This window comes from Notothenia coriiceps, unplaced genomic scaffold (genome assembly GCF_000735185.1).
Source record: "Notothenia coriiceps isolate Sejong01 unplaced genomic scaffold, NC01 NC01_scaffold00028847, whole genome shotgun sequence".
NCBI classification, from domain to species: Eukaryota; Metazoa; Chordata; class Actinopteri; order Perciformes; family Nototheniidae; genus Notothenia; species Notothenia coriiceps.
The window spans coordinates 1-14,690 of record NW_011361548.1 but is presented as its reverse complement, the minus strand read 5'-3'; the positions used below and the strand labels follow the sequence as shown (position 1 = coordinate 14,690).

At 39.1% G+C, this 14,690-nt stretch overlaps 1 protein-coding gene across 1 annotated transcript; it reads left to right on the top strand.

The window, feature by feature from the left end:
- Positions 1–2,145: 2,145 nt before the first annotated feature.
- LOC104958500 (opioid-binding protein/cell adhesion molecule-like) lies at positions 2,146–10,026 on the top strand (the record flags this gene model as incomplete). Its single annotated transcript, XM_010786243.1, has 5 exons — positions 2,146–2,281; positions 2,938–3,058; positions 3,387–3,538; positions 4,186–4,221; positions 6,996–10,026. Coding segments are annotated over 5 exons (546 nt in total), but the record flags the coding sequence as incomplete, so codon positions are not given.
- Positions 10,027–14,690: the final 4,664 nt, after the last annotated feature.

Here is a 14,690-nt window from a genome sequence, read left to right as displayed (position 1 = left end):
TATGATCAGTATGACAGATGAACAGATCGCCTCTGGGCTATCAACTAAAGACACAGCCACCGAGCCACGCAAAAACTGCGGCATGTGTACGGCTCCTTATGGGTAGGCCTACTGCAATTTGTGAAGTGTTGGAGCCGTGTTCTGGTGCTCTCCGTCAGAACTGCACCCCTGTCAGACGAGACATATACCACGTGATGACACGTTAGGCTCGTGTTGTGTTCAAGGGCCCTGACCTTGGCCAGGAAAAACAGGCACTTGCTTGTTTAATTTTTTTCGCGGTCTAGATTTCTTAAATTTTTTTCTTTTTTGTGTGTGTTTATAAATTACCTCGAGGGCCGTACCAAATGGTCTCGCGGGCCGTATACGGCCCGGAGGCCGGAGGTTCCCCACCCCTGCATTAGATGGATGCAGTTTAGTTTGGGTCTTTAACAACATAAGTGTGAACAAAACATCGTATTATATGAAAGTTTTTACCTTTGCTATCTAATGTAGCTGCTTTCCTATAGGCTGTACATCAAATTGATAAAGGAGAAATACATTATTTTGTTAGCAGATGCACTATCTTTCCTGTGAGGTATAGGGTGCTTGTATTGCAATTAACTGGAGGAAACCCCGCTATGGTATAAAACAAAGCTTAAAGCGTTCGCTATTATTAGACAACATTCAAAGTAGGATTGTGAGAGGAATTGCATAGCTCTGTTACAGCTGGTATTGTCAAGTGTCTTTGGACACATAGAGAAAGATTGATTATTGAAAAGTGCCAGTGTAAAGGATAGCTGCTCATGATGCTGATGTGAAGTTCTCTGCTGTAAAACGGCTGCCTGATGTGAGGACGTGGAGAATGTTCTGCAGCCGGCAGCTTGACTTATTACCTCTCCTCAGAGGAAGGAAGGGTGGATTAAAGTGACACTGTGGTCTCTATTGGCGAAATGTAGTTCCCTCTTTAGAGAGAAAGCCAAGCAGAAAAAGTAACAGAGTGGAACCTTCAAACCTACATGAGTCCTCCTGATACTCCTCGTCAGCTGATCATTGAGTCAGTGAGAACTTCTCTCATAACAACCTTCCCAGGTGAAATTCAGCAGAGTGCCTAAACCCAGCAAAGTGAAACCGTGTGAAATGTATTAGTGTCACCTACGGAAATCTTGGGAGGAGGATTGAAGTCAATTATGCCTTTTGTTCTTTACGTTGAGTGCTGTATTAAGTGCCTCTGTCAAGCGTGTCAAATTGAAACAGGAAATAGAAGCAGGGCTGGCTTTCTCCTCCGTTCACATTGACACATCTTTGTAGCCGCTCTGCTGCGCTCGCAGGCGTATGAGAATCCAAAGAGGAGCAGAATATGAATGTTCTGACAGACAATTGATAATGAGCAGCGGTTAAACAAAGCACTAATCACCAAGTGTTGTAAGATCCTCAGAAAAATGTCAGTCAGCTCAAGAACTGGGGTTGAAAGAAACAATATCAGAGAGAGAATGGGGCACATGTCGTGTCATTACTCGTGTACGTTTTAACATACATGTAGCTGTGTGAGTGTGGATCAGGTGGTGAGAGAATTAACCTGTCGCTGCTCCTGCTCCTCAACATCTGGGTTTTTACACCAACATAGATTCTCTTCTTTCCAGAACATTTCTTAATGCACTGCATCACATTATAATTGACACAATATTTTGGATGTTAAACCAATATTTTGACAACTAATCACTCAACCTATGCTATATACAGTAGCATAGATTGGTTTAGATTAGATTGGTTTTGATTGGTTAAAGTTCAACTAATATACTCTGAGAAAGTAGGTATGTAGGTATGTTCAAGAATTGTTACGGATACTGAAAAGATAGTATATTAAATGTTCACAGAACACAAGAATACAATTGTTGAATTGTTGAATCATAACATTTCAACTGTTTAACATGTGGAAATATTCCAAAAGCTCTATGTTGGCTTACTATCCAAGAGATCGAAGTAATACTGTATAATACATCTAAATATAATATAATAAATACGTAGATGACTTAGAGTTGTAATAGTTATCTTCACCATTCTCCTGCACCAGTGTGGCAATTTACCTTCTTGAGTCAGGACGATGGAGCTGTTGACTTGTCACATTTACATTGAATTTCTAACGTTCTTTCGCTTTGTGTGTGACCTTCTGTAGGGGACCTGGGATCAGACGATGATTACCTGGAAATCCCATCCATCTCCAGACAGAGGGCGGGGACGTATGAATGCACAGCCGTCAACGATATCGACACGGACGTCCAGACTGTGGACATAACTGTCAACTGTAAGTCAGTGATTTCACCGAAGAAAATGTAACATGTTCTCTTTCAATGAACTGTGCTGAAATGATAAGTCGATTACCATTGAGTCATGAGATGATGGAAAAAATGACAACACATTTCATTATCATATAATAATTGTAACTATTTGTCAAGAACAAGTGACACATATTTAAAATTCCCAGCTTCACACATTCTGTTCTCTATCATCAACTGAGATGTTGGACTGAAACAAATAAAAGGTGATTTCAGGAGGCTGTTTGGACATACCAGTATCTACCATTTCAGAGTAATACATAACAATACAAAAATCAAGATGTTAATGAAACATTAAAAAAAATGTACTTACCCTGATAATAAGCAAAGTTTTAGTTTTGGACATTTACTTAAACTTAAAAGTCACCTATTTAACTATTTCAACAATACATTTTAGGTCTCAGATATGTACAGAACATGTCTCTGAAGTGTTTGGCTGAAACACCAAACAGATCATTGCAGCATCCCATAATCCCCTCTGTTTCAGCCCTGTTCCAAAAGTGCTGATTCTGTTTCTGTAGCTTTGAAATGCTAATGAGCTGCTGCTGAGATGATTGGTTAAAAAAACACAATGGTGGAGATTCAGGTGATAAGGTGAGGGGGGGGGTGTTGTTGTTGCTTGTAGATGTTCCAGCTGTGTCAGAGGGCAGAGACGTGGGGGTGACTCTGGGCCAGCGGGGGGTTCTGGAGTGTGAGGCGGACGCTGTGCCCGAGCCAGAGTTTGAGTGGTACAAAGAGGACAGAAGGTAACTATTTCCGACATTTTAGAGAGTCAAAGAATCATGCACTGAAAAATGAAGCGTTGATTTTAATTCAATGTATTATCTTAACAAATTTCACATAACTGTATGAGGTTAGTTGAAAGCAATAATATTAAGTTGAACTTAATACATTTTATTTAAACATATTATTATTGCTTTCAACTAACCTAATATGGTTGCGTGAAATCTGTTGACATAATACATTGAATATGTGACAATATCTCACTTTCATAGGTCATCTGGGAGAGACTTTGAAAAAACAAAAGAAACACAGTTGACATGTTGCATTTGTCCCCGTCTTCTTCACATTCAGGATCTACACTGGCATTGACGGCATGGAGATCTTGAACACTGGATCGTTGTCCAAGCTGACTTTTTTTAACGTGTCTGATGCAGATTACGGCAACTACACTTGTGTCGCCACCAACAAACTTGGGAGCTCAAACACAAGCTTCCTTATGTATGGTGAGTACAACAATCTAAACCAGGATGCTACTACAGAAAGGTCAATATGACTAAACAGCTGTAGTGTATTTTGCAATACAAGTGATAATGATAATTATAATAATATTCTGCAACATACTCTCAATTTCGCTAACTTTTATCGGTGTTATTCAAACTTTATCCATTTGGTGAAAGTTATAGCTGTTTTTCAAACATAGAAATATCTATTTTTATGACTCAATATCTTGATATAGTTGTGCATTCATGTTCAGGCAAACACAGCTTGTGCTGAGTTAATATACAAAGTTAAAACATAAGAACTCACTATCTTTTTTCATGTGATTTGATTATTACACCTACAGTTAGTTTTGTTTATGCTTCTGTGATGTTCAGCCTGTTCAGAATGAGCATTAGAGTCCCGTAAACTGACTTATTGCTCTTACTTAAGAAAGAGAAAATGAATTCATAGTTTTAATATCACTTTAATTCCATTGAGGGTGAACTCAATTAAAATACTGTAGTGTTCCAGCATTTGACTTTTGACACCACCTGAACTGGTGAATGTCTGTTGGCTCTGTTCTCTGTTTGAGCACTTGGTATGTAACAATGCAAGTGTTGCTGTGCTGCTTCCAATATGTTGCTCTGTTCCATTTGTTTCCCTGGTGTAGTGGTAATTGAACCCACTAGCTCAACGCTATTGCAAGGTTAGTATTCTGCTCCAGCATGCACTTCAACTGCTGTCGATGGAAAGTATTAACTGCATGCTGGCACATGACAAATAACCATTTTCACAAAGTAGAACGTGTGCTGCGGTGTCACTGCAGTTCTAAGCAGTGTGACTAGAAGAGACAAATCACGGCTGGGCTCTTTGATCCTGTCCAAACTCTACCTTCTTTGATATCGCTTCGTTCTCTTCTTGAATTGACACCTTAAAGCTGTTGTATGGCAGCAGCTTTGAAGAAGACTGGTCATGAGAATCTTTGTGAAAATAGTCATGACAGCTTCTTTCACTAACCATGTTTTTGTATCTTCTCTCTTGCAACCCTAACTGCATCACTGTGACGTGGCTTTATTTTGATTTTTGCATGCTCTTTTTCCCAATGTAAGTATCTGTCATCTTTTATCATTATAATTTGTGCTTGTGTGATTGCTTGTACCTCTAGTTATTGCATATTAACTGTACATCCTACGCTAAAGTGAGAGAGCTAAAGAGAGAGCTGAATTACCTCACTGGCAGCTGAAGTGTTTCCAGTTTCTCAGAGTAGAGATCACAGAGTAGATTACTGCTGTATGAGCCTGTGTGTTTTAAGAGCAGAGATAAACCCTCACACATCTTGTCCTTTAATGAGTGCCTGTGACTGGTGGTTGCAGCATCTTGTAAGCAAACCCACTCCATTACCACAATATAATTGTATTAATGGCTTTGATTTTGAGTGCGAGTAAACGCCATTATTCTAATTAGCCATATTCAGGATTAGGGATAATCCACTGTCGCGGGGTAATTGGATAGATGCCCCAAAGGAAGCTGTTGTGAACTCATGGAAATCCAAGCGAAATGAGAAGTCATTGTGTTACGAACTTCAAAGTAGTTCAAATGTGTCCTCAATCCTCATACAATGCATTCACTTCAAAGGAACTTCCCTCATCAGTGGAAATGGCCTGATCAAAGTATTAAGTGTTTTAGTTTTTGCAACATACCATTGTGTTGTATCTTAGCTGTGCAAACAGTGTTACACTGGAATACTTAAGGTGCAGACATTTAAGTATTTCTCTAAGAATATGGTTGCATTTTTACCAAACCTAAGGACAAGTGTCTGCTCCATGTTTTCTAATGTACCAAGGTTGTAGCCTGATGTATCGTAGCAGATACAGTTTTAGGAGGTATGAGAAACTAAATGTTTTCCACAGAATCACTTTTCTGGCTCCTTGTTCATAAAACACTTTCTGCAGCGATTCTCAATTGTTGCAACATGCTGAACAATATCCTTACAAGTTGAATGTCTCACTATGTACTCCACATAGTTTACACTATGTATGCAATATTTATTATTTTGTACTGAAGTAAGGCCTTACATTTAGACCAAACATTTACACCAAAGAAACATTAGCATTAAATCAGCTAAAAGTGTCCCGATTGCACACCTGAAAGTCGTAACATCATTTTAACAAAATGCTTTTGTTTGTTGGGCACTTCTCAGAACTAAAAATGTTCTTGTAATAGATAGAAAAGCTCTTTTACGAAAGAGTAGCTGATAATGTTGAACATTATTCCTTCAAACTGCATCTGATGCTGTAGACCACGTCATTGTGATCGTCACGTTGAAATAGATGCTTCCTGCAACACTAACGTAGCTCACCCCCTGCTACACTAATGGAAGCCTCACTGGATATTGTCTTATTATTTTACACATCTGCTGTTTATTTATACTTTACAACAAATAGTGGTTTCTGCCTCTGGTGTCCTGCTGTAACCTGGGACTATCATCTGAAGAATTACACATGAGCATTCACAGCCTTGAGAAAACAATACTCACTCCAGGATGCTTGTTTTAGCATAAATGAAACCAATAAGAATAAATCAGACTAGAAACTAACATTGATTCACTCATATCTTCTGTATCTGAATTACAATCAGACACAGGCAGATTTAGCAGCATGTGCTAAGTATTGCAAGATCATAACATATGTTAGGGACACAGAATGAACACAAATGTAAAGTTTAATTGCTGTTTTGTTAGTCGGCTGCTCTCTTCATCCAAACATTTGTAATGATTTGGATTCATTATGTTTTGTGGGAACACATACATGTTTCCACGAGTTTGCTCAGTTGAAGAAAAAGCCCTTTTTTTGTCAGTTCCGCATAAGGGCATTAAAACGTCTGGACGTTTGATCCAGAGAGTGTGGTCGACATCAAGAGCCCCTCAAGTAGTTTGGATTAGGAAATACAAATGATAGTTTGGTTTAAATGTTGAAGTTAGATCAGCCGTCAAGACGCCATTGACTTTCTCAGTATTTAAAGCAACAACATACTGTAAGTTGCTTTAATTGCAATGAGCATATTAAGATATTTTAGGAACAAAAACATGATTTACTTACATACTGTATGTTGTCAGTCAATATTTAAAAATGTGTTCCAGAAAGCATGAAAGAGGCCCTATTCTGCATGATGTGGTGTATGTGTCTATAGGTTTGCGTGCATTTTAATGGTCTGCAAAGGCTAAAGTCCCTGTGTCTCTCCCCCTCACCACATGAACCAGGACATGAGCCTAATATGTCCTCTTTAACACACATGATCATTCAGTAATAACTGTAAGCTAGTTTCTGTTTTCACCAACAACAAAACAGCCTTGCATACATCACAGTAATTGCCATCAGCTGATTGGCTGTTCATTTCAAAACAAAGGACCAGTAGTGATGACACAATTGAAAAAGACAATTCCACAGTGAAATGTATCTTCGTGTCCCTCTCTCCTGTCAGGACCGAGAGCAGTGCAGGACGGCAGCGGGGGTGCGGCAGGACTCCACCTACACACCTGCCTGCTGGGCCTGGTGTTCCTGCCCTTCCTGCTCAGATTTTGAAGAGGAATCGAACTGAACACAAGTATTTTGTTATGTGTGTGTGTTAGTGTTTTTCTTTCATTTTTCAAACGGAACCATGAACTGATGCACATGAAATATCCTGCTAATGTTGACCCAGTTACAAAAGTTTCAGTTTTTTTCAAGGATGTAACAAATGTTTGAGATTTTAATTGAACCGTGTTGGAAATGTTCTCTCTAAACTTTATTATTCTGGATTATTTTTACATATATGTCTGGGAGAAAAGAAAGGGATTTTTTAATTGTGTTGTTTCTTGTTCAAATGGATTTGTCTTAATTTCAACTGCATTGCATATTCATCTTAACTCCGGGAAAAGGCACATTTACAGCAGGAATGAGAGGTGAATGTTAAATACCTCAAAGTCAAAGTGAGACAGTGAAGCAGAAGGAATCTAGGTTACCCTGAGGCGGAAAGCCTGCTATTCTTATATTTTAATGTATAATAATTAAAATTCAGTCCGGTTGTTGAAACATAATTGTTTTTGACCTTCAAGTGTTTTTGTTCTCAGCATTATAGTGATATACTTGCAGTTGTGTTATTCTAATCTTTTAATTTAATTCAATGATGTTGAGTTTTAAATATTTTTGAGAAGGGAAAATATGAAGTTGTAATTATTTAGGAGAAATATCCTAGTTATATGTCTGTTTTCTTTTTCTTTTCCAGTACAGTTGTACACACAAATGGTGATGAATAATTATGTGATAATTATGTAGTTAAAAATGGAGAAAGATTTTGCTCCACTTGTGTGGAGTCGACGTCTTATTTACATGATGCAAACGTATTAATGATGTTGCTACTTGTTTGAACATAATGTCATTTCCACACTACACAGTTATTTAAAAATGTTTTTCTGTTTCTGATCCAAACCAGCACTGTAGGGTCTGTGAGATCATGTTATAGAAAATAAAACACTTTCTGCATGTATTTAGACACCAATAACCCAAAGACTTTAGCGGTTCACACAGCACCATAATTCCTAGGAGTTACGTTTTATATTCACAACATCAAACAAAACACACAGACACGTATCCCATATTTGTCTTTTCACAAACAAGAGGGTAAATACGTTGTGATTTAATATAGTTTAAACATGGGGTCATTTTGGAAATCTCAAATGATAGATAAATATAAACCAAAATCTACAGCGTGTGGTTTATGATTGAAGCTTATTTGCATCTGCACCTGGCATTTCAAGTTATTTTTAAGAAGAAAAATAAAATAATCGCAGGCCTGCTGTACTGTAGTGAGCCACTTGTTATAACCAAGATTAATCTGAGAGAAAACTGTAACTGTAAAAACAGGATATGTGATCAAACGAGAAACATATCTCATATTATAATGTTTAATTATGGAGGGTCAGCAGGCAGCGGACAGAGGACAGAGGACAGACCTCCGGAAACGTTTTTGTTGTGAGCATGAGGATTTTATGCAACAATCAAGAACCTCTCACGACACAGCAGCAAGAAGTACAGCCAGTGATTTATCTTTTCCACTTCTCTTTTGTTTGCTAACAATACAATTGAGATGGACTCATGTTCCTCCCAGCAGTGGAAAAGAGCCTGACAACAACATCAAAGCAAGCTTTTGGTGCAAGGCCACTGGTTTCTCTGCAGCTGCCATTTGTGTTTGTGCTTTCTGTAAGAGCTGCACTCCATGTCATTGAACCGTGTGCAAGAGTAAATGATTGGTAAGATTCCATTATCACAACATCCAACACAAATCAAATCAAGTTTTATTTATATAGCACATTTATAAACAATTTTTGGTCGAGCCAAAGTGCTGTACATATAATAAAAATAGCCTACAGTAGAGACACTTTACATCAAATGGCACAATGGCAAATTATGCGCTTATTAAGAAACCACAGCTCTCACTGAGTTTTTCACATTTCTTTTTTTTAATCAATGCAAGACACTGAGCAGACTCAAACGGAGGAGAGAGGGATTGAAACATTTACTTTTCCCTCCGGTTTCCCCTGGATTCCCTCAGCTCCGGTGCGCCCCTCTGATGTCCTTTAAACGGACTGCTGGGGACGGCACGCTTTGTTTGCTTGTTTTGAAACCAGCCAACATCCAAATGAAAAAGGCATGAAGCAGGGTCGTTACTGAATCTGATCAAGGTGATCATCTGCTGAATCTGACAGGTTCATCACGTTTTTTTTCACATACAAGACAATAATAGGGAGACAGAAACAGTGCATACTATTGTCTCCAGCAGAGAGATGTTTGGAAATGATATGCTCATCATTCCATCTGGGCATCGCTGATGTCAGATTTATTTTCCCCAATATTAACCACATTTAAGACAAACTGCACCGAAAAGACTGAAAACATTGACAAATTACACATAACTGTATTAGGTTAGTTGAAAGCAATAATATGAAGTTGAACCTAACATTTTGTATTTAAACTTAATATTATTGCTTTTACACAACCCAATACAATTATGTGTCATTTGTTGACATAATGCATTAGTTAAAGTCATCGTTTCAGTCTTTTCAGTGTGGCGTCAGACCGCCTCACAAGGAGGTGTGTCGGGATGCCTTCAGAAACAGTTTGCATGGAATTCATGACTCACAATCACAGCATCATCACTTTTAATTCACGTTTAAAGTTGAAAAGGAGCCAAATGTGCTGAAAATATAATAATTTGCTTAATAACTTAAAACAAAAACACACGCACGCACACACAATGACTCTTACTCCATCACACACCCATGCCACAGACCCTGGTGGCATGTTTATTTCGGCTTTCATTATTATTTAGTACAGCCTAGCATACGTCTTAAAAACTGGTCATTTTAATTTATTAACTACCTCTTAGCATCTAAATAACAACACTGCAATTCACCTTAATGAGATCTGGTCATGGTGGTGTGTGTGTGTGTGTGTGTGTGTGTGTGTGTGTGTGTGTGTGTGTGTGTGTGTGTGTGTGTGTGTGTGAGTGAGAGTGAGTGAGAGAGGACATGACACAGACACAATGTTTGCAGCTTATTGCTTTGTCCTTAGTATGTGTGATACATATTTGACATGTCATTTCAATTGCAGTAACATGTTTGGGTCAAGCACACTGTTTCTGAGGACAAACCGAAGTAAGAGAAACATTTAGAACATAAACAGATCTGTGCAAACTATCAGGGCTACTGTCAAAATATAACATGTTTCTCTAGAGGAGATGAATGTGCACCTAACCAGAAGTAAGGTGGTGTCTGTACGGCTGACTTCACCTTATAATCCACCTAATAATAGCAGAGCCATATGGTTTCTGTGGCAGAGATCCAGAGCCGAGGCTGTAATGAGCATCACTGACTGCAAACCAAAACTGTGCACATTCATATTCTGACTTTACACGATCATTAAGAGGAACCCTGCTAATCCGTAATATCGAACAAGCATATTGTTTATTAGCTCTGATGAGATCTACAGTCACGGATAAAGTGTTGTACACTGTGAAGCAGTGAGCTGAAGAAGCAACATGGAGGCAGAGAGCAGGCTCTGTGATCTGAGGACGAGATATCTTCCGCGTTTTCAGAGGAGATGGAAGAAAGTCAGCAGCTGTCAGATCACTGCTGGAAATCCTGTCAGATCATATTCCTAAAGTTTTGGCCCTGGTCTGAGCCACGTGCTGCTACCAGAAAAGTATCATCTTTATTTGCCTGCTCTCAAATCCCTGCTGTTCCAAACGTGTAACAAGAGAAGGCATGTGGAGAAAACCTATGCAGGCGGCTCCTTTAAAGGCTTCATTTGGATAGTTTCTGACCTGAGGCGTTTGTTTTACTTAGTGCCAATGTTGTTTACGCATTATACTGGTAGCCTCAAGGTTAGACAACCTGGCTTGAAGAGCAGTTAAATAAACAATCACATTACATTTAATGAACAGACAGTGTGATGTTGTGTGCACAACTTGGCTATTTGTCATGTTATGGCTCATTTAGTTGCAAAAACTCTAATAAGCTCTCGGTTGGCCTTCAAATGGTCCTGTTGTTAACTGAGCTCATCCTCCAGTGTAAAGTCCACACTCTCAGTCGTCAAATCTCTGTTCTGCTAACTACAACTTTCTTTAGTGTAATCAAAAGTCTTAAAGTCGTCGTGGATTGACTGACCGGCGACAGAGTCGGGGTTAGAAGATCACTCCCTGATGATACAGGCAGTCTCACCACCATGGTTTTTCTCATTTCTTGTGCTCTAATTGGCCACCATAGCCCCCAAATGACTCCCTGACAAGTCCATATATTAAGCGTGCAAATTATCTTGAAGGTGTTCTTGTGGATTTGCGATCACTGATCCAACGACCATTTACCTTGAACATCAGGATAAAGTCCCTTAGTTTGGGGATCATTTACCGTCTCTCAGGCGAATTAGAGGCAGTTATACTGCAGTGGCATTCTGCATGACGAAAAATCCCCTAACTTCTACCAAGCATGACTTTAAAAACAGGATATACAAGACACAATGCAAGTGTCATTTCAAGAGAGGATCTTGTAAGAACCCTAGTAATATTTCTGATCCACCTCTACATATTAGCTATGACACAGGACTGAAAAGACCTGACTACACACACCTTTCACTTTTTCTGTCTGAATCCCATCAGGCTACTCTTAATCACGTCCCATGAAGATGAAGGCTTATCATTTTGCAGTAGCACCAAAGATGTAAGGTGGTATGACCTATTTATGATGTCTGTTTGAAGTCTGCATAAGGTTTTGTAGCACTCTCCCTCTCAGCAAGCGAACATGAACCCAATTGAGACAAGGAAGTTGGGTAAAAAAGCTGTTGGTATTTTATTTTTCTTTGTCTCCATATGTGCAAAGCAAGAAAATAGTTTGAAAAGCAGAACACTGAACAATACTTTATAACATTCAAGAGAAATAACTGAGATTGTACTGCACTCACCAGATACAAATAAGTCATTTTCATTTTAGATGTTTTGTGACATGTGCGTGATTTGCATTGGAGTCTAGAAGAGATTGTTTTTGGATGTGGACTTTGGTGAGACATGAGGGATCAAACCTCAGCTTCAGCTGTCAGGGGATTATCATAGCAGACGTTTTAAGTAGTCTCATGATCTTCTGAATAATTCACAAAAATACAATTCTGCCCTTTGACTGGTTACAAGTTCACGGGCTGTCCTCACATGTAATGTTCCGGAGTGGAAGAGGACCTCTTGATCTTTGACTTCCTGCATTGTAAAGGATTGTTGGTTCATATTTATTTTCTTGATGAAAAGTGTGTGCTCATATTTAAGACTGACAATAATAAAATGTTGTATCTTAAGATTTTGTGTTTTGCGTAAATGGGTATTTTTAGTCTTTTTTCATGGTGACTATAGATGTATACAAATTATATATTTTACTATACTGCAATGCCAACAGACCTTTGTGAGGTTCACAAACAGCAGAGTTGCAAGCAGTGGCACATATCCAGAAACCAGATATTGATTTTTTTTATTCCCTCAGAAGTTGTGACCTTGGAGTGAGCTCATTGTGGTCTGTCCGCTACATCACCAACAACTGTTAACTGCACCTCTCTAAATGACACCAGTGTGTCTTTGAGACTGAACAGTGTCTTTTAAGGCTTCCGGTATATTCATTATGTACGACTGCAGTTCTTTTTTTTAAACCTTTATTTAACCAGGTAGTCCTATTGAGATTATCAATCTCTTTTTCAAGGGAGACAGTATCTCAAGTGTATGCTTTGTTTGCATGTCTTAATCACATGATGCCACTGCTCCACCGGAGCCCGGACAAGTGTTTAGTTTATGAGAACATATGCTCTTTGCACATTAAGCAGAACATAACCTGAACTTTTGAGTTTGCTAACATTAACTAAAGTTAACGCTAAAATAAAAATGTACCCTAGGCTTTTGCAGTTTATTTGATTTTGTTTCTAACATTACAATTACGCAGAGTGAATGCTGAGTTACAAAGAAAAAATATTGTCTCATGTTAAAGGCCAGTATCCCTTAAACTCAAACATATCACAGAGAATGGACCATTTTAGGCCATTTGAAGCCATGCAATTACCTGCATTGTTGATTTTGTATTCTTCTATGCCATATTTTGTCATTGGAATTTAATGAAACATAGCATTGAAGGCAGACAGCTGAACGCAAAAGGCTGAAACCACCATAACCTGCTGAGTACTGCAGCAAGTGATAGTGTGTTCACACGTTTGGATGCTGCACACTTTGTACCTAATAAACAAAAACTAGTCTCCGCTAGTTAGGGGCTTTCGCATTGAAATGCATTGTTTACAATACATAATCTGATATGACAGAGCATTGACCCTGTTTATTTTTTTTAGATTAGATCATTTGAACACCTGTCAACAGATAAGTACCGTAACACTCCTGGGACCATATTCATAAAACTACAAAGGGTAGCTCCTAAGAAAAGTCTTAGAGAAGGACTTTAATGAGGTGCAAGATTTTCTCATACAGAGGAGAGTATGGCAAAAGACAAAAATAAGTAGGACAAATATTTCCTCTGAAAGACAGTGAGCTGCTGATGAAACACTACAGAAGATGGTGCAGGGCAGTGGCGGTTCTAAGGGGTGGCACGGGGTGGCAGCTGCCACCTCAGAAAAATGCCTTGCCACCCCAGCTGCCACCCCATTTGGCAGCTTTGTTTTGAAAGAAAAGTTGTGGCTCATCGGACATTTATGAGAGAAAATCTCTAATGTCCGAGTGCAAGTGAATGCAGCACAAGACGCGAGCCTTGTAACCCCTCCCCCCCCCTGGCGCGAGCTTGGAAATCTGATTGGCGACGATTTCATTTGAACGGGAGGACAGCGCAAAACGAGAAGCATTTCGGATACAAGTAGACAGAAGGAATGAGGTATTTGCGGTCAGGGTATGGCTGGGGTAGGCTACAGCCATACCAATAAATGGCTTAGCCCCACCATGAACAATGATGTTAAAGTAAACAAAATAAAGTCTGCCAACTCGCGGAGTAAATTGCACAGACAGCAGTTAGTAAGATTGATTTCAGTAGCCACTTGTCTGGAAATACCGAAGACTAGAAACGGTTTTGAAAACTTTTGTCACGTAGTGATCGTCTTCTCAATAGAACATCTTTGATAATATCTTCTTGCCAATCAGAATCACGATAACGGCGTGGTGTTGTTGCAGGAAGTCCCGACGGAGAATACTTTTGCTGTAGTACATCTCTATATACATCGGTACAAATAAGACCCCACGGTTTGATGATTGATAGGTGTGTGGGCTGTCTTTCATTTTGACACACAGAACAATGGGGGCTATCCACCCTTATCCACAATGTAAAGTCATTCACACAGCCTCTTCCCTCTTCTCTCTGTGAGGAGCAGCAGGTTCAGCTTTCAGGACAAAGTAACAAAAAACTAAAATGGCATTCATTTTTTTTAAATATGTCGTGTAGTAATATATATTTATTTATTTTTCTTCTTAAGAGAGCACCAGAATGTGTATTTGATGTTAGTATTTCAAAAAATCTCCTGGGGGAGAATTTCCCCAGACCCCCCTGCAGGGGTTGGGTTTTCAACTCTTTCACCTGTGGGGAAATTGCAGGATTGGCTCCAGGTCGCCCTTTTTATTTAC